Genomic DNA, 21565 nt, shown 5'->3' with positions numbered 1-21565 from the left:
CACACACACAACTCAACACATAACACATATTGCACTCCCTCTATACATCACACATATACGCACACTTTACACATACATATTAAACAAAAACTACACATTGTACACAAAATATAAATACAAAATACAAACATTACAAAAACACTACACTCAATACGCAACACATACTACAAACAATAAACATACTATAAATACTAATACAAAATACACTACTTATACACTATACAACAAATGCACAATTAAAATACACAATTTCACACATTGTACACACTACAAACATTAAACACGATATGAATAAAATACACAAACACAATATAGATAAAACACAAACACACACAACTCAACGACACTATAAAAAATTAATAACACTGCATACATACTATGTACTATACACCATAGCACATAACACACATTGCACTCCCTCTGCACATCACACATATACGCACACTTTACATGCATAAATATTAAAAAAAATTACACATTGTACACTAAATACATAAACAAAACACAAACATTACAAAAACACTACACTCAGTACGCGGCACATACTACAAACAGTAAACATATTATAAATAAAATATACAAACATGCACAAAACACATGTACAACAATAATACTTACATAGATTGCAAACTCTACGCTACATATACTTAAACAAAATACTCTATTTATATACTACACAACAAATATATACATAAAATTCACAATTTATACATACGTGGCACCAACTACGCACATTCACTACAAACAATTTATACTACGCATAAAATTTACAATTTATACTACACACTAAATGGACTTCACATACAACCCACACTCACTGCGTACACAAAATACACAATTTAAATATACTATACAATAAATGCACACACTATATACATGATATATACATTATAATACTACAAATATTAACTACTTTATAAATAAAATACACAAACACAATATAAATAAAATACACTTCATACACATTGCGCACTATATACACATTATACATCCACAAATATTAAACACTATAAATAAAATACAATACACATGTAAGGTAAACATACATGCCTACATTGCACACAATACGGGTAGTAGCACAAAATACACAATTTATACACTATACAACAAATATACACATAAAATACACAATTTATACATATGTGGCACATATTACAAATATTAAATACAATATAAATAAAATACACAAACATTAAATGAACCGCACATACTATACACATTATATACAAAATACACACTAGTACACAATTCACAAAATAAACATACTAAAACCACTATACAAAAATAAAAACTTTACACTATAGACAAAATACACACTGTCCACACAAAATATGCAATACACAACTACACTACACACTATACACAAGATACATGCACACACATTATACACATAAATATAAAACAAACAATACACATTATACACGAAAAACTAAATACAAATATTATAAAACATACTGTACATACTAGGCACATACTACGAATATTACACACTATACATAAAATACACAAAACACATTGTGCACACACTACAGATACTATTACAACATAAATTATTTATACACTTTACAACAAATACACAAATAAAATACACAACTAATACACACGTGGTACATACTACAAACATTAAACACATTATAAATAAAATACACAAACACAATATTATAAAACATACAATACATATGCGGCACATACTACAAATACTAATACAAAATACACTACTTATACACTATACAACAAATGCACAATTAAAATACACAATTTCACACATGGTACACACTACAAACATTAAACACGATATAAATAAAATACACAAACACAATATAAATAAAACACACACACACTATACATATAATGCACATGTTGCTCACTATACAAAAAACACGCACTATGCAACACACATTCTATACACACCATACTCACACAAGACATTACAGTGTGCACATATAAACAAAATACATGCACTACAAACATACATACACAATACATATATTGTACATAATACTTACACTATACACAAAATACATACTCGTACATTATACACAAAAAAACATACCTAAACAAAGTACACAAAAAATAACACCCTTTATGCGCCCAGTACAAACAAAATATACCCCCACTGTACACCATATACACAATATAAATGCATTACACATAAAGTATACTTACACTACTACACAAAGTATACCAATACATATTATGCACTACACATAAAATTCACACACTTATTATACAAAATACTCATAGTGCCCACACAATAAACACACTGCACTTCACACAATATACACAAAATACACAAAATGTATACACTGCCGGCACTACACAAATACACACACTTTACACATATAGAAAATACAGACACCATAAACACATTTCATGATGAATGACAGAAAAGTTGAAGCATCTGCGACATCTGCCAGAAAGTTAAAAGATGAGAAATTGGAGAAAGATGAAAAACCTTGACTTGCTTCAGTATGCTGTCGAGGGAGATTAACGACACTAGCCTTGCATCTTCAGCAGAAGTGGAAGGACTCCGAATAGGTGCAGCGCCACTTTCTAAATTTAACATCTCTGCGTCGTTTTTCATTTGTTGTAAAATCTGATTCGAGTAAACAGTGTTTGCAGAATTTCAGTATTTGAGAAGTGAGGTAACCAAGAAAAAGAGATCCAGCGCTCTATAATACAGACCTTTCTTCTCTTGTGATCAACAGATTCAAGAGCTGAACGTAGCTTAGCTACTTGAGCAGAGTCTTCCGCTGCTTCAGTCGCCAAAGTACCAGCAATATCCTTATGGACCAATATAACTGTAGATATCAGTATGTGAACCATAACAAACCACATTACTGTAAACAATATATAAAAAGCATACAGTAAAAGATCTAGATAATGGCACTCTGTCCGTAGCTGCACAAAGATGGGAATCTAAAGAAAATGGTAAGAACATACCTTCAAATGTTGCAGCTGTGAAGTATAAAGATATCTGGAATATTCAGATAACAGCTGTCCAAGAGCATCAGTAGTCGGAGGCTGGGCAGCACCAAGTCCAGCCATCCAACCATCCATTATTGCTGTAGAGAGAAGTTCCAGCTGACCAGTTGCTCCTGCAGCTGTGTCATCAGCAATGGAAAGGAAATCATTGTTTGTTGCTTTGCTTCTGAAATGACAAGGTTAGAATGGCCCATCCACTGTGTGTGGATTTGTTGCTTTGCTAATACAAATTACAAGGAAATCGTTTCAATTTAGTATCTTATTCAGGCTTAAGCTGTTAGAGAGGTGTAACTCATCTATACAGAAATAAAGAATAACATAAACATGCTAGAATGGAAAAGACATTAAATCTAGTGATGAGTACAAATGGAATCAAGAAGGAAAACACGATTAATTTACCTGATCAATTCCACGTATCTTCAGAACTAGAACTACTGATGATAACTTCGACTTCTTCTCTGGTTTTATATTTACTTTGAACCCTTGAATTCGGTCCCCAACCAGCATATTCCTTGAACTAGAATTACACAAGCTAGAGATCTTCCAGCGCTCAACTCGAGAAACCTTACATCACGAAAGACATTTTCACTTTTACACTCGATGCTTATCATATTATAAGATTTCATGTTTCACTCAAGTAGAAAAATTTGTCTATTCAACTAGTAGATCGACACATGACAGGGAGGCACCTTAATTGATTGTAGCTCCGGTTATCGAGCAAGCAGGGACATTATATAGAAAATCCTAACACGAGAGACAAGCATCCTATCCAACACTCTTCAGGGCTCCATTTTACGAATGAAAGAAAAAACAGCATCTCTTATTTCAGCTAGGATTTCATGCTCTCTAGAAGCACCTGCCGTAATGACTGCAGCCAGTACCTGCACATAGGAAACCAAGCAGTTATCAGGAAGCTATATTCCATGAAAGATGATAGAATTTAAATTTTTAACAATCGAGTTTTTCTCAGCTGAGACACATACATAACAAATGCATAAGGATGCAAATGCATACAAAACAAATCTTATTGATTAACCAAGGCGATAGATCCAAATGTATCGAACACCCTCAAACCATAGAAGGAAAAGGTAAATCTTAACAAATACTTCAGAGCTATGTCATTAACACATGCTCTGGAACCAAGCTAATTTTCTTAATCTTCTCAGATGCCAGAATGTTTCTTAAGGCAACTTATTTTGCAGACTGAACTTGCTGAGCAGATGTAATCATGTCATTCTTCAGCACAGTGAATTTCAGCTTTCTTATCATCATGATACCAAAAACTATATGTTGCCGACTGTATTCATAAGAGGAGGTAGAAGGTGCTGAACACAGAATACTAAGGCGAGCGTAGAAAAATGCAAGCAAGGAACCGAAGGGTGTCCTCAAGGAGATCCAATCCCCACAAAAAATTATAGAATGATCAAATTTATAAAATGATGAGAGAGCTAAAATTTGAATGACCGAAAAATTTAAAGCATCTGAGACGACATCTGCCAAGCGCTTTATATTAAGTTCCAGTCTAGTAACTTGCCTCGGAGGGAGCATATACCTGTCTTGAATCTATTCCAAGCTTTTACCAGCAATGCAAGAACCTATACAAAACAAATGCCCATGATAATGATAGCACCAAGGAAAAATGAAAATTTTGATAACTAATATGTATAGAAGGCAAAATCTTCTCAAAGTGCAGATATTGCAATGCTTATTGTACAGTAAATACTATAAACATTTGTTATAGACCCAATTGCGACTAGGCATTACTAATAAGTAGTTAAAAATCATAAGAAAAAGTTGGAAATGTGTCGTATTTGGATTTTCTCGATGTGTTAAATTTCTACAGTACATTTAAGATTATTTCAGTTCATTTTCAGAGTACAAAACTTTGATTTTCAATGTAATTGTAACAATAGATCTAAAGGGTCTGGGAAATCTTTTTTATTATAAATGCAATGAACATATATCTCTCTGAGTTATGACAGAAACTGCATGATACTTTGATTTTAGAAACCAATACCTCGAGTCCAACAGACTTTGCCATATTTTGAGTTGTTGTGTTGCTGGCCACCTCATCCAGGTATGATACACTTTCAGTTTCACAGAGTTGCAAAAGCTGCAGCGGAAAAAATCACACTTACTTTAAAGAATTAAGGGCCTGTTCACACAACCACACCAAGCACAAGTACAAGCACATAAAATTTTAAAATGTGCTAACTTTACCAACAGTTTTAAGATTTAAACACATATTAACTTATCTTAATTGGAAAGTGCACTCACAATAGATAAAGCTTTAGATTTTAGGCGGGAGATAGATGCCATGTATGAGGAAATATTGTCTGAGCCCGATAACTTTAAGTTCATGACGGCCTGAACCAGAATCAGAACGCCTCCATTACCCGGTGTGAAAGGAAACCAAAAGTGCACTACTCCTGAATTAAAACAAATAATAAAGAAACAAAGGGGGGAAAGGAAAACGAGAAAGTAATCAGGAATGAAGAAAGAATTCAGAAGTGTGAGATTTTATTTAACCGGTAGGATAAAGTTATATGTGCTATTAATAGAACTTGTAATATGCTAAGTCATAAAAGCATAGGAAAACCAAAAGGATCAAGATAAAGTGTAAACAGAGACCAAAAAATTATAAGACAGTTACATCCAATCACCTCTACGAGAGTTTCTGTTCTCAAAGTTGTAACACCAGTCCCAATGTTAATGTAATCCATAAAGCGCACAATGAGAGAAAGTAGCACAGTTAAACGTGATAATTTACTTGCTGAGGTTGATCTAGAAGACCGTGGTAAACCCGATGAGGCAAATTGTATTGACAGCAAAGCACCACTGAGTGATTGCATTGTGGGTTTGAGTAGATTAGCTCACAAAAATAAAGTCAAAAACAAGGTAAAAATAGAGAAAGTATCAAGTGAACTACATCAAAGAAGACAAAGACCCTATTACTTGCCTTAGGAAGGGTAGGTGTGTTGTGATGGCTTCATGTAATTAGGAGTCAACTCTCATCTAGAGAACTTGGTGGTCTCTGTTGTAGTGAGATCGAAGAGGGGAATTGCTAATCCACACGAGATGCTGCCAGGTCCGATCAGAGAAAATGATGGGCCTGCAATCTGAAACCAAAATGACCGCGTCGATGATCAGCATTGGCACTATGGCAGCCAACATCAGGTTAAGTATAAGCCGCTGAAATACGGTTAAGATCCCTCTCTATAAATGCTGCAAAGTGTAGGATATGATGGCAGTACTGTGGCCACTCAATAAGACGGTCCACAAACTGCTCCAATGCCTTACTCCCAAATGAAAACATCATAATGTCATAAATCCAAGTCAGACTGTAATTCACAATAATAACATTCACTGATAACCTAGGAAGGAACAAACTTCCGAATCTGCAGGCTTCCACAAAGCATCTAAAACAGCTCGTAAAGCAATACCCAACGTAAGGTGAGTCACGCGTTGATGCTTTATGACTGATCTAAAGTAGAAGCATTTACAAAGGATAAACATTATAGGCAAGCTGAAAATTTTACAACAGGGTAACATTACAATTAACATAGTTAGGTTGAAGAGTATTTTATGACATTATTTATCTGGGATCATGTTCACACAGTAAACCAATAATTTGATTTATCAATCATAAACATCAAACGGATAGGTAAAGATAAAAAACTCAAACACAGTAGACTAAGTATAAAACTACCCAACTGGCATATAAGAGATGTTAGGTCAAAATAAATTGTTGAGGAACTTGACCAAACAGATCACTTCAAAAAGAATATGCTGAATTATCTCAGTAGCCTCAAGTGCAACAGGAAGTGCAACAGGATTGGCACACAGCTCTGAAATCTGACCCAAAAAGAATTGCTTTCCTGCATACAGACAAGAAAAGGGTTACACTTTTAGTGCAACATGTAGAAGAATTCCAAGGACATAAAAATAATAAATTGTTGTATGTATTCCACTTCCTACAACTAAACAAAAAATTATATCTAAATGTATGTATAAAGAAGAGAATAACTAACCACACATCCTGGTATCGTGTTCTTCAGAATTAGACAAAGCTAGACCAACTTCAATTTTATCAGGTACAGACAAGTGTAGAGCATCAGACTGATTATGCAGAAGTTCTTCATTGATGGCTTTAGTATGAAATGACACACTTAATATCGAACTAAAGTTAGGTTTAATAAATAAAAGTTTGAATATTGAAGCAAATATTAATTGCAGCTTTATACCCTTCAACTCGCTGGAATAAATAGTGAGGTGGTCAAAACTAAACTGGAGCAGTACTACTCAATGAGACGGTCCAGAAACTGCTCTAATACCTTACTCTCGGAGGAAAACATGGGAATGTCATAAATCCAAGGTTAGACTAAAATTCAAAATAATAACATTAACTAATAACCTAGGAAGGAACAAACTCTTGAATTTGCAAGCTTCCCCAATTCTGTTGTATCAATCATAATCATCAAATGGACAGGTAAAGAAAACAAACTCAAATATACAGAGATCGAAGTAGTCTAGATTCCATCTATTGTAGTTAAAGTATTTACTACATAGTGGCAACAAGCTGCAATTTTCATTCCTGCATTGCAAAAATATTAAAATCATGAGAAAGATCAGTCACCCTGCTACAGTAGTGGCAACACTAACCTCATATAAAGTATCTTTACTTGACACTAATTGAGTGCTCAACCAGTTTCCAAGGCCCACGATTTCTTTTTTAGATGCAAGTCCTGCAAATTGAATGCCAAAGTAAAAAGGAAATGTGTGTAGTAAGTAACTGGGAAAGAGCCTATAAAAACATTTAACAGATATATTAAGAATCCAAGACTTGACAATCAATGGGGTTTACATATCAAAGAAACACTTATATAGCACATATTTGTATAGGGCATATGAGACAAAGAAAAATAGGATGCTATCTATGTATGTATGAATTAATTATGGTGCAAGGTAGCAAAAAGTGGATTAGAAAAAGTAGAAAATTATGCTGCAAGGTAGCAAAAAGTGGATTAGAAAAAGTAGAAAAACGTCAGGCACAGTATAACAAACAAAAATATAATATATGTAACAGATCAATTATAAAGCTGCAAAATGCAGCAAATAATGAATTAAATAAGTAGGAAAAATAGAGGCGCAACAACCAAGAAACAGAAGATCACAAAGCAAGCTCAAAAATAAATAAATAGACTTTTGCCTTCAGTTTTCCACCGTGTCCCCCTCATCTTTTAAGTTAAGAACTCAGTCGCCCACTACCACCCTCGACCTTCAGATCGACTAAGTACTTTCAAGTCTATTTATGCACTAGGAACTATCACAGAAAACACCTTAGTTCCACGAGAGATAACATTTGCAAGAACGAATCTAAATGCTTAGAGAGGCCTTCAAATTGACTAAGAGTAACACGAGAATATGCTGAATTATCTCAATAGCCTCAAACGCAACGGGATTGGTACACAGCAGCTCTGCAATCTGACTCAAACAGAAAGTCTTTCCTGAATTCACAGCCAAGAAAAGGGTTACAGGTTTAGTGCAACAAGTAGAAGAATTCCAAGGAGATAAAAATAATATAATGTTGTATGTATTCCACTTCCTACAACTAAACAAAAAATTATGTCTAAATGTATGTACAAAGAAGAGAATAACTAACCACACATCCTGGTATCATGATGATATCGTGTTCTTCAGAATTAGACAAAGCAAGTCCAACCCCAATTTTATCAGGTACCAACAAGTGTAGAGCATCATAAAGATTTGGCAATAGTTCTTCATTGATGGCTTTAGTATGAAATGACACACTAAATATCGAACTAAAGTTAGGTTTATTAAATAAATGTTTGAATATTGAAGCAAATATTGGTTGCAGCTTTATACCCTTCAACTCGCTGGAATAAATAGTGAGGTGGTCAAAATTGAACTGGAGCAGTAGTACACTACCCTCCATTCCATCCATTTTGTAATAACAAGTTAAACAATTACCCACACACATCAATTACTTCCCAAACATAAGTCTTGCTTGCCCTCAAGCAAGTTAGATAAATAAGCACATTCACAGGACATTTGATAATCCTCTACTTCAAGTCACGTCAAATCACATGAATCATTTAGAGAAATTAGGTTGAGCCCGAATTCACGCGCGAGTAAGACTTTAGAACAAGAATTGTACACGAACTAATTCCCTAAGAGCTAGGCATCCAATGCTTCAATGTAAGTTCGATTTATGTCTTGGGAGTCTCAAACCATCGTCGCTAATTCATAAAGAGAAGTTCTTCCAGCTATTCTTTATTTTAAGCACATAAGATCTTTCTCCCAAAATCAAGCAAAATTCATCGCTCACAAGTCAATATGATGCATAAATCAAAAGGTCTTTTTCATTTGGATGTAACGGGGCTTTTGGTAAAGGTGTGATCATATTTGGATAAGTAGCTTATCACCATTCTTAAAATACTAGCACATCCCTCACAACATCCTTCACAACATCCTTCCCATCTCACTGAATGCGTACAAAATTCTGACAGCTCAACACCCCAAACTTGAGATTTTTCTACCATCTAAACCAAGTCATATTATTCTGTTGAGCATAATTCTGTTTTTTGCTCGATATTCTTTTTTCTAGCCTTGGCTTTTTTAACTCATGAAAGGCTGCCTTTTTATTTTATTTTTTTACTTGCCTTGGCTTTTTTTTACACATGAAAGGCTGCCTTTTTATTTATTTTTTTCTAGCCTTGGCTTTTTTTTACACAGGAAAGGCTGCCTTTTTATTTTTTATTTTTTCAAGCCTTGGCTTTTTTTTACACATTAAAGGCTGACTTTTTATTTTACTTTTGTTTGAAGAGACAGCTTTTTTCATTTGTATCTCAATATAAATGAATACAACCTAATGAATGTTCCAAGACTTCCAACTTTTCCTTACCACCATAAATACCCTCCCAAGAATGTGCTAGCACTTTAATTTTAGTGACTAGGGTAGAAAATATAGGCCAACAAACAGATATAATAAGTAGGCTAATATAGTGACTTCAAAATTTTCAACAAAGAAATTAGGCTTTTGGGGCTCAAACCGGCTCACTAGTGGTTTATGTAGGGTTAGGCATGTGATAATTTGGATATGAGGCTTTTAATTCTATTGCCTAAATCATTTTTATGCACCAATATCAACAAGATTGCAACTCATAAAGCTCTCATTCAGTTGATCGGCCCTATGGCTTTTACAATTAATTTTTCAAAACCAGAATAGTTCTCTCTCCTTAGCTCAAGAAATCGGGCACCAAAGAACACTATTGTCACTGTATTTGAAGCACGGGAAACCTAGTTCTCCAGAAGTTAGTAAGCAACAACAAGTTTACGGACCAACCCTCGAGAGAAACGAATTCTACACTAATAACCCAAAAAAAGTGGTGAAAGTAGTGACAATCAATGGAGAGAAAATCTTGCATGCACACACAAATAGCAAGTGGTGAAACACTGTTCGTGGAAGCTTTTCGTTCTCACTACAAAGTAGCATAGTACTAGGGCAATTTTTGGATATTTATGAAGCTAATATCCTTTGTTTATCGACTGGTGATGTGTATGAAATCATTAAAAACTAGGGAGATGCACATATTAGAGAGCCGTGACAGACAACCTCTCGAAAATTTACTCTTAATCATAACATGTCAATTAACATTTAAATTCTCTTTAAAATTCAACATATCAGGCATGAATGAGAAAAAATAGCAGCTAGGCACTCATGTATAAGTAGGAAACATCTCAAGTTGAGTATATACGGGTTTGAATAACACCCGAAAAAGATGAGAAGTAGAGTTACCAGAATCCTCAAAGACCAGGATTTTGACGACTACAAAGATGAGAAGTAGAGCTACTCCTTTTTTCATCAGAGCCGAGTCCAACACAGGAAGCTAGTTGCTCTGCAGTCCACCCCTTCCCAAGCTCCTGCAAGAAGAAACAAACTTCATTAAAAACTTATCAAGAAGACAACGGATATGATTATGATAAAAACAGATGCACTTAACATTTTATGGAAAAGGATGACTGATATCCATAGGTTAAGCTAGGTTAAGCCAGAGAGGTTTTACATGGACTAAATGATCTTCCGATGCAGAACGAACGATTCGGGACTCAAATTGACTTATAAATAACCTACAAAGAAGATTGTCAATCTTAGATAGCCTTAAAAATGCATTAAGTACAGAATGCATGCATGCACATAATGATAAATGTGGTGAGTGAAGCAGGTTTATTAAAGAAATGTCAATGCGTTCAGGTAGTAAAAATTCTAATCAGATGACAGGGTAAAATCTAGAAAAACCTGGTTGTTAACAATGCATTCCCGGAACAACTTTTGCTGACTCAGGGGCTGTAGAAATTGAAGAGAAGAATCACACTGCTGCCGGAGATGATTCAAGGTCTCTTCAGTAGTAGGGGATGCACTTCTAGATGAATCGTTGGTCTGCAGATACTTGACACTACACAAACAGCAGCAAATGCTGCCTCTTTGAATATGTACACCTGCCACAAACTCCACTTACTCAGCCACAACATAATTTGATAACACTTTGAAATAACAACAATCAAGAAGATGAAGTGGGAAGATTTATAACATTAAACTAGTAATTTAATGTTCTCAGTTTTCACCAAATCCTGGATTGCTACCTTGTAATACACAGTCAATACTTGAGCAACCTCTTGGTAATGTGGAGAAACAATGACTGTCAACAATTGTAGACTGCAAGCTACGAGAGCCGCATGAAGAAGAACCATGTCATTGGGAATGGTGTGAGATTCCTGGATACGAAGTAGTAAGTACATATCTACAAACAACAGATAAAAGACCGGGTCAATCAGTTGTTCTGATATCTTCATATCTTCAAGCAATATCTGAAGAAAACATATGATGATATATGAATTAAGGGGCATACTGAGGATGTATATGCATATAACCACATCATAACACACGTAAAAAATATGTTGCCAGATGTTGAGAATGAGCTAGGATTAATATGAAGATAAGGAGCTGTGAATCAAAGTTATTAAAGGTTAAAGGTTAAAGGGCTCTGGAGAGGTGGAACTAAAAAACCTATAAAGCATTAAGTAGCTCATATCATACAAATGATGGGTGAGTTTATGATCTTAGAAAGTTGTGGTTTATGCAAAAACATTAGCAACTGCTGTTACAGAAAACTAGAGGAAATTATGCACAAAGGTTGTCAGGATAACTACAAAAAAACTTGTTAAAATACTTTTAAACCTGACTGCAAATCTCATAATATTGAGAATGAAAAATGAGAAGCAACCAAAAGCAACTTAAAGCAAAAAAACGAAAGCGAAAACAAACATACTGTTACATGATGCAGTGGAAAAAAACCACAGAGAATAAAGTCGCTAGTAAAGCAACCAAGTCAAAATAAAGATTTTCTTTCCATCCGTTTATGTTTGTTGTCTTGCATCAATCAGCACACAAATCCAATTATAAGTGTAATATAGGACTTTTGAAAATTAACAAAAAAAATAGAGCGATGCCATCTGCTTGATATAATGATAGATAACACAGTATCACTTCCGATAACCTGTTCAATTTTGGGCACCCGAGAGGCAAGATCACACATAGAATGTAAGAGAAGGATTCCACATGGAAAATACTTGAACGTGGATTTTTCCCTTTCCCAAACCATAATCACTGCAATAAGGTGAAGGGGAAGATTCCTTGCAAATTTTTCCAAGTCAACCTGCAATAATCATGTGATTCCAACATGTGCATTCTGACGTGTAAATAGCAATAACAATATCTGTAACATAAATAACAACTTTAGCACATCCCAGATACATCCCAGATACAACAAGCCAAGAAATTGCAGATTTCACCTCTGCCGAAAATCCCAACAAACTACAGTTATAGTGTAGATAGATAGATAGATAGATAGATAGATAGATAGATAGATATACTCCTACTCCCAATCAGTTTCACTATCACACAATTGTTTCACCACCAAAACCGAGAGAGAAATAGAGAGTCAGTGGGTCTAGCTTTCACAATGGTTGAGCCCAAATTTTAAGATAAATGCTCAAAGGGATAACACCAATCTACAAATAAGCAAGCAATATCAACCCAAGAATGTTTGGACATCACAACAAGTTTATTAGCTTCGCAAATCAAGAAGAAAACCCAATCTCATGAATACAAATCTAACTCCCTAACATATCTAGCCAAACAGGAAGATAAAATTTGTAAACTGAAAAATTAATAGAAACTTACCTAAGCCGAGAAGTCCACGGCAGTCCGACGAAATTGACTGTGACAATGCAGCCGATATGGCTGGAGACCGAAGTGAGACCCCGACGGCAGTGACTGCTCGGTGGATTCTCGAGTGCCTCCAACCGCTCGGCGGCACCTGATATCTGACGGATGGACTGACGACATGACAGCCTTGCGACGCGGCGGCTGGTGTGCGCGACGTCGGCGATTCCAGACCGAGGAGAGTGCAACTGGAACGGAGGGAGCGACTCCGAAGCGACGGAGGCCGCTGTCTGCAAGCGAGTCCAGCGAGTGTGTGCGCAAAGGAGAGTCGGTGCCGGCTGCTGTTGACCGACGGCAGTAGCGGTCAGGCGGAATTGAAATTTGGGAGGAATTCAAAATGGCTTTAATCGACCGAACGGAGGCTGCGTCGAATTGTTTGGGGAGAAATCTGACCGGTGATGGAGTGTAGTCGCCGGCGTGAGAAAGGCGGAAGGGTGCCGACGGGAATTGGTTCCTTCATTTGGGGATCTATGATTTGGGGAAAGTAAATTCAAATTGAAAGATATAACGGCAATTGAAATTTGAGAGGAAACCATGAACATTTTTATTTATTAATTTATAGTACTTCCGTAAATTTACTCTCAATATAACACTTGTCATTTTTTTTTGGAATCCACATACATTAATCGATTGTACAAGTAAAAAAAATAAAAGGGACGATGAAGTGTCTATTGCATTATAAATTTTTTTATTTTTTTTATTTAGTGAAATTATCATTGCACTTCTTCATCCGTATTTGTGTCGAAATTTTAATTCTGCAAATTTTAATCCGTAAATTGTTTAATTTGGTGAATTTGTGAAATTTTATTATTGTGAGAAGTTCGTCGGGACGTATTTGTGTCGAAATTTTAATTCTGTAAATTGTTTAATTCCGTAAATTGTTTAATTTAGTAAATTTGTGAATTTTTATTATTGTGAGAAGTCCGTCGGGATGTCCTTGGGGATGTCTGTCATTGTACAGTGAAATGTCCTTATAACGTGGCAGAAATTGAACCACTAAAAATAAAACTAAAAATACTAATTAACGCCTATCCGACTACATATTAATCTCGCCAATTGCTCAATTCCATAGATTAAGAATGAATTCGCAATTTGGCAAAATTCACCAATTAAAATCATGTTCAAATTTTAATCACTACCACTTCTTTATTTTAATTTTTATTTAAAATTTTATTTTAGTCTCCTAATAAATTAGGAGAAGAGACAGAGTGAAACTGGAAGATAAGTTCAGAGGATAAATTAATCAAAAATAGGAGTAAATTTTATAGAAGAAGTGCGGCATGTTTGTATTGAAAACCTAGAGTCTCATTAATTGCCAATCAATCGACAATTTACCTTAACAACCTAATTTCTCTAAATTTCAAAACTACAAATTAAATGATAGTTATTCTAATCAATCCCATAAATTAAGATTAATCTCATTAATTGATTTGTCAATCAATCAAAAATTCACTAATTAAAATCATGTTATATTTTTGTTTCAATTGTGCAGTTTATTCAAAAACAACACATTTGAGTATGATTTAGTGAAATGCTGCCACTATTATATTTTGCATGTCTAATTTGCTAATTATTAATGTAAATTTATAATGTTTTTAAATAAATACATAAAAGAAAAATATAAATATAAATATAAATATAAATATAAATATAAATATAAATATAAATATAAATATAAATATAAATATAAATATAAATATAAATATAAGGAGGAAAAAATCTATTGTAAACGTGTACCCTAATAATTATCAAGGTGACTCATTTTAAAGGCTCACTTTACTGGCAGTTAAATGTACAAATCCATAAACAAAAATCAGTTTCAATTAAATTTTAATTTTTAATTTAAAATGGTAATTTTGTAAATATTCCCAAAACTCCCATTCAATAGTATAGATAGACATATTCTTGGGGCTGTGAGTACTTCTATGATGGGCCAATGAATTGTATAAAATAGGGCTGACTTTAAGTGGACTATATTTAAATAATTCTTTAAATGGGTTGATTAATTAATTCTTTGGTCTAGATTGATTACTTTAATGGTGGCTAATATGTTGGATTATTTTAGTAACTTCGACACGAATTAATATCCAGATTTAATTAATCAATGCAAAAGAATGTTGTAAAGTTCCCTAAGAAAAGACTTGGAAATAAAATTATCACGCATGCATTCTATTGAAGTTCGAATATTTTATTGAATCTGGTTAGTATGTTATTCTTATTTTAGAAGGAACTATATCGGCAAGAAAGTTAAGACTGAACTGAGAATTTCAATTAATAATCAAAGCAAATGTGGTGGATTTTCTATCCTACATTATTATTATTGTGTGGTATTTCTTCCTAAATACTCCCTCCGTCCATGGAAAATAATCTTATTTTGTCATTATGGGATTTTCATAAAAAATAGTCTCATTTCTAAAAAAATAGAAAGTTTCACTCTCATACTTTATCTATTTTTTCTCTTTCTCTCTTACTCTATCAATTTCTCATTAGAACATGTGTCGTCCACAAATGAGACTATTTTTTATGGACGGAGGGAGTATAAGTTAGTTTCATGTATGTTTTATGAGAAAATGATGTTATGTAATGCCATGTTTTGTTTTGATCATTTTCTATTTGTTTGACTAGCAAGGTGAGCATACTTATTTGGCTTAACAAAACTTCTTTTCCGAAAAATAAATACTTTGGCACAACCAATCTACTAAACAAATGATTTGACTTATTTTTTTATTATACATTTAAATATGTAAATCAACCATTAAATATAAAAATATAACACATGACAAAAATAATTTGTTTTATTCCTTGAAAAATAATCGAAGGATTTTTACAATATTCAAGCACTCGAAAAATATTTTACAGTACACGAAATACTAATAAAGAAAATATGAGACAATTTTTTATAGATGAAGTGAGAAAGTATTAATTATGTGTAGTGTGAGACCATTTACTTAAAAAAGTTAATGGAACTCAGAATTGCAATTTGCATACCCTTACTATTTACTACCTCCGGCCCACATTAGGAGTCACATTTGGTGTGGGCACGAATTTTAAGAAATGTAAATAAAAGCATCAGCAATGGCGGATGTCGCCGCGAAATTCCCACCGGCGTGCGTGAATTCCGTGGCGGACGTCCGCCATTGTGCGTCCCATGCACGGATACGGAATTCCGCATAGGAATTCGCAGTTCCGCGGCGTTTCGCGGAATTTCACGGGGAATTCAGCGCTGACGTCCGCCATTGCGTTGACTCGCGCGGAATTCCCGTTTAATGCATTAAATGTTTTTTTTGCGGTTCCTATAAATACATCCCGTAGAACTTCATTTCATTCGCACCACTTGTATTAACAAGTTTCTCTCTCTCTAAATTTCTTTTATATATCTGTAATGACCGGTAGTGGTAGTGGTAGTGGTAGTAGTAGTGGTGGTGGTAGTGGTAGTGGTAGTAGTGGTGGTGGGCATTATGAACACATGATGCGGATGATACAAACACGTGTGCGGGAGGCCGCGGAGAGGGAGGAACAAGCGGCCTCAGCGTCGGCGGTGCCTCGACCCATCCATCGTCGCACTATAGTGCCCCGGGACCACCTCGCTGCTCACAGGCGGTTGTACGAGGATTACTTTGCGCCGGAGCCACGGTTTGGGAAGAACCTATTCCGGCGACGGTTTAGGATGCATTGTCCGCTCTTTATGCGTATCATGGGCTTTTTGGAGCGTCGATACGGGTATTTTAGGGTGTGGGAGGATGCGACTGATAAACCCGGCCACACGCTGATTCAGAAGTGCACTGCCGCAATTAGGCAGTTGGCATACGGAGGTTCGGGCGACATGTTCGACCAGTACCTACACATCTTCGAGACGACTGCCCGCGACTGCCTGAAGTATTTTTGTCAGGGCGTTTGAGAGATATTCGGGGATAGGTATCTTCGGAGGCCTACCTCCGAAGATTGCCAGGCTCTGCTGGATAATCATACATTTTGTGATGTATGTAATTTAATGGCAATGGAGACAAGATCATTTTTGTCTATAGAGCATAAAAATCGTTATTGAATGGTGCAAGTTCATTTAAAGCTTAACTCTTTATATTTTAGTTTACTTGGCCAACAAGCAAACCATTTCAATCCAATTGACCTATAAACTTTCATTGTACGATCTCTGTTAGTTAATTGCATCAAGATAAGATCATTTTGATCGATATAACATCATAGTAATGTAATTAATGTTGGTCGCATGACAGTTCTACATATGTGTTTACTTGGCTAACAAACAAACCTTTTGAATCGAAATTGCCGATAATCATACATTTTGTGATGTCTGTAATTTAATGGCAATGAAGACAAGATAATTTTTGTCAATAGAGCATAATAATCGATGTTGTCTCGTGCAAGTTCATTTAAAGCTTAAGCCTTTATATTTGAGTTTACTTGGCCTACAAGCATACCATTTCAATCCAATTAGCCTATAAACATTCATTGTACGATATCTATTACGGAATTGCATCAAGATAAGAACATTTTGATCGATATAACATCATAGTAATATAATGTTGGTCGCATGACAGTTCTATATATTGGTTTACTTGGCCAACAAACAAACCTTTTGAATCAAAATTGCCGATAATCATACATATTGTGATGTCTGTAATTTAATGACAATGAAGACAAGATCATTTTTGTCAATAGAGCATAATAATCATTATTGTCTCATGCAAGTTCATTTAAAGCTTAACTTTTTATATTTGAGTTTACTTGGACAACTAGCATACCATTTCAATCCAATTGGCCTATAAACTTTCATTTTACGATCTCTATTACGGAATTGCATCAAGATAAGATCATTTTGATCGATATAACATCATAGTAATGTAATGTTGGTCGCATGACGGTTCTACATATGGGTTTACTTGGCCAACAAACAAACCTTTTGAATCGAAATTGACGATAATCATACATTTTGTGATGTCTGTAATTTAATGGCAATGAAGACAAGATCATTTTTGTCAATAGAGCATAATAATCGATGTTGTCTCGTGCAAGTTCATTTAAAGCTTAATTCTGTATATTTGAGTTTACTTGGCCAACAAGCATACCATTTCAATCCAAATGGCCTATAAACTTTCATTGTACGATTTCTGTTACAGAATTGCTTCAAGATAAGATCATTTTGATCGATATAACATTATAGTAATGTAATGTTGGTCGCATCACAGTTCTACATATGGGTTTACTTGGTCAACAAACAAACCTTTTGAATCGAAATTACTGATAATCATATATTTTGTGATTTATGTAATTTAATGGCAATGAAGACAAGATCATTTTTGTCAATAGAGCATAATAATCATTATTGTCTGGTGCAAGTTCATTTAAAGCTTAACTTTTTATATTTGAGTTTAGTTGGCCAACAAGCATACCATTTCAATCCAATTGGCCTATAAACTTTCATTGTACGATCTCTGTTAGTTAATTGCATCAAGATAAGATCATTTTGATCGATATAACATCATAGTAATGTAATTAATGTTGGTCGCATGACAGTTCTACATATGGGTTTACTTGGCCAACAAACAAACCTTTTGAATCGAAATTGCCGATAATCATACATTTTGTGATGTCTGTAATTTAATGGCAATGAAGACAAGATAATTTTTGTTAATAGAGCATAATAATCGATGTTGTCTCGTGCAAGTTCATTTAAAGCTTAAGTCTTTATATTTGAGTTTACTTGGCCAACAAGCATACCATTTCAATCGAATTGGCCTATAAACATTCATTGTACGATCTCTATTACGGAATTGCATCAAGATAAGAACATTTTGATCGATATAACATCATAGTAATATAATGTTGGTCGCATGACAGTTCTATATATTGGTTTACTTGGCCAACAAACAAACCTTTTGAATCAAAATTGCCGATAATCAAACATATTGTGATGTCTGTAATTTAATGACAATGAAGACAAGATCATTTTTGTCAATAGAGTATAATAATCATTATTGTCTGGTGCAAGTTCATTTAAAGCTTAACTTTTTATATTTGAGTTTACTTGGCCAACTAGCATACCATTTCAATCTAATTGGCCTATAAACTTTCATTGTACGATCTCTATTACGGAATTGCATCAAGATAAGATCATTTTGATCGATATAACATCATAGTAATGTAATGTTGGTCGCATGACGGTTCTACATATGGGTTTACTTGGCCAACAAACAAACCTTTTGAATCGAAATTGACGATAATCATACATTTTGTGATGTCTGTAATTTAATGGCAATGAAGACAAGATCATTTTTGTCAATAGAGCATAATAATCGATGTTGTCTCGTGCAAGTTCATTTAAAGCTTAATTCTATATATTTGAGTTTACTTGGCCAACAAGCATACCATTTCAATCCAAATAGCCTGTAAACTTTCATTGTACGATTTCTGTTACAGAATTGCTTCAAGATAAGATCATTTTGATCGATATAACATTATAGTAATGTAATGTTGGTCGCATCACAGTTCTACATATGGGTTTACTTGGTCAACAAACAAACCTTTTGAATCAAAATTACCGATAATCATACATTTTGTGATGTATGTAATTTAATGGCAATGAAGACAAGATCATTTTTGTCAATAGAGCATAATAATCGTTATTGTCTGGTGCAAGTTCATTTAAAGCTTAACTCTTTATATTTTAGTTTACTTGACCAACAAGCAAACCATTTCAATCCAATTGACCTATAAACTTTCATTGTACGATCTCTATTACGGATTTGCATCAAGATAAGAACATTTTGATCGATATAACATCATAGTAATGTAATGTTGGTCGCATGACGGTTCTACATATGGGTTTACTTGGCCAACAAACAAACCTTTTGAATCGAAATTGCCGATAATCATACATTTTGTGATGTCTGTAATTTAATGGCAATGAAGACAAGATCATTTTTGTCAATAGAGCATAATAATCGATGTTGTCTCGTGCAAGTTCATTTAAAGCTTAATTCTGTATATTTGAGTTTACTTGGCCAACAAGCATACCATTTCAATCCAAATGGCCTGTAAACTTTCATTGTATGATTTCTGTTACAGAATTGCTTCAAGATAAGATCATTTTGATCGATATAACATTATAGTAATGTAATGTTGGTCGCATCACAGTTCTACATATGGGTTTACGTGGTCAACAAACAAACCTTTTGAATCGAAATTACTGATAATCATACATTTTGTGATTTATGTAATTTAATGGCAATGAAGACAAGATCATTTTTGTCAATAGAGCATAATAATCGTTATTGTCTGGTGCAAGTTCATTTAAAGCTTAACTTTTTATATTTGAGTTTACTTGGCCTACAAGCAAACCATTTCAATCCAATTGACCTATAAACTTTCATTGTACGATCTCTGTTAGTTAATTGCATCAAGATAAGATCATTTTGATAGATATAACATCATAGTAATGTAATTAATGTTGGTCGCATGACAGTTCTACATATGGGTTTACTTGGCCAACAAACAAACCTTTTGAATCGAAATTGCCGATAATCATACATTTTGTGATGTCTGTAATTTAATGGCAATGAAGACAAGATAATTTTTGTCAATAGAGCATAATAATCGATGTTGTCTCGTGTAAGTTCATTTAAAGCTTAAGTCTTTATATTTGAGTTTACTTGGCCAACAAGCATTCCATTTCAATCCAATTGGCCTATAAACATTCATTGTACGATCTCTATTACGGAATTGCATCAAGATAAGAACATTTTGATCGATATAACATCATAGTAATATAATGTTGGTCGCATGACAGTTCTATATATTGGTTTACTTGGCCAACAAACAAACCTTTTGAATCAAAATTGCCGATAATCAAACATATTGTGATGTCTGTAATTTAATGACAATGAAGACAAGATCATTTTTGTCAATAGAGTATAATAATCATTATTGTCTGGTGCAAGTTCATTTAAAGCTTAACTTTTTATATTTGAGTTTACTTGGCCAACTAGCATACCATTTCAATCCAATTGGCCTATAAACTTTCATTGTACGATCTCTATTACGGAATTGCATCAAGATAAGATCATTTTGATCGATATAACATCATAGTAATGTAATGTTGGTCGCATGACGGTTCTACATATGGGTTTACTTGGCCAACAAACAAACCTTTTGAATCGAAATTGACGATAATCATACATTTTGTGATGTATGTAATTTAATGGCAATGAAGACAAGATCATTTTTGTCAATAGAGCATAATAATCGATGTTGTCTCGT

At 34.2% G+C, this 21565-nt stretch overlaps 1 protein-coding gene and 1 long non-coding RNA gene across 10 annotated transcripts in view; both read right to left on the bottom strand.

The window, feature by feature from the left end:
• Positions 1-2444: 2444 nt before the first annotated feature.
• The window catches only part of LOC121746110 (kinesin-like protein KIN-14A), a 103590-nt gene continuing 84469 nt past the window's right edge, over positions 2445-21565 (bottom strand). The window contains exons 7-14 of the mRNA XM_042140031.1: positions 5263-5352; positions 5003-5098; positions 4538-4580; positions 3675-3866; positions 3385-3549; positions 2944-3104; positions 2686-2784; positions 2445-2596 (exon numbers count right to left, since the gene is read on the bottom strand). Coding sequence (XP_041995965.1) covers positions 3832-3866; positions 4538-4580; positions 5003-5098; positions 5263-5352 — 264 coding nt within the window. The 3' untranslated portion in view covers positions 2445-2596; positions 2686-2784; positions 2944-3104; positions 3385-3549; positions 3675-3831. The remainder of the gene's footprint in view (positions 2597-2685; positions 2785-2943; positions 3105-3384; positions 3550-3674; positions 3867-4537; positions 4581-5002; positions 5099-5262; positions 5353-21565) is intronic.
• On the bottom strand, positions 5948-13780 carry LOC121746194. 9 transcript variants are annotated; one of them, XR_006038929.1, is made up of 9 exons: positions 13250-13780; positions 12564-12722; positions 11650-11807; positions 11306-11505; positions 10805-11136; positions 7648-8795; positions 7017-7579; positions 6700-6863; positions 5948-6104 (listed from the first exon to the last, which is right to left on the bottom strand). It is a non-coding gene; the product is annotated as an uncharacterized LOC121746194 (long non-coding RNA). The 9 variants fall into 9 exon arrangements; XR_006038932.1 differs by having other exon boundaries at positions 5948-6863; positions 7017-7153; positions 7230-7579; XR_006038931.1 differs by having other exon boundaries at positions 5948-6863; positions 7648-8492; positions 8648-8795.

Source organism: Salvia splendens, chromosome 1 (genome assembly GCF_004379255.2).
Source record: "Salvia splendens isolate huo1 chromosome 1, SspV2, whole genome shotgun sequence".
NCBI lineage: Eukaryota > Viridiplantae > Streptophyta > Magnoliopsida > Lamiales > Lamiaceae > Salvia > Salvia splendens.
This window is presented reverse-complemented; position numbering and strand designations above follow the sequence as displayed.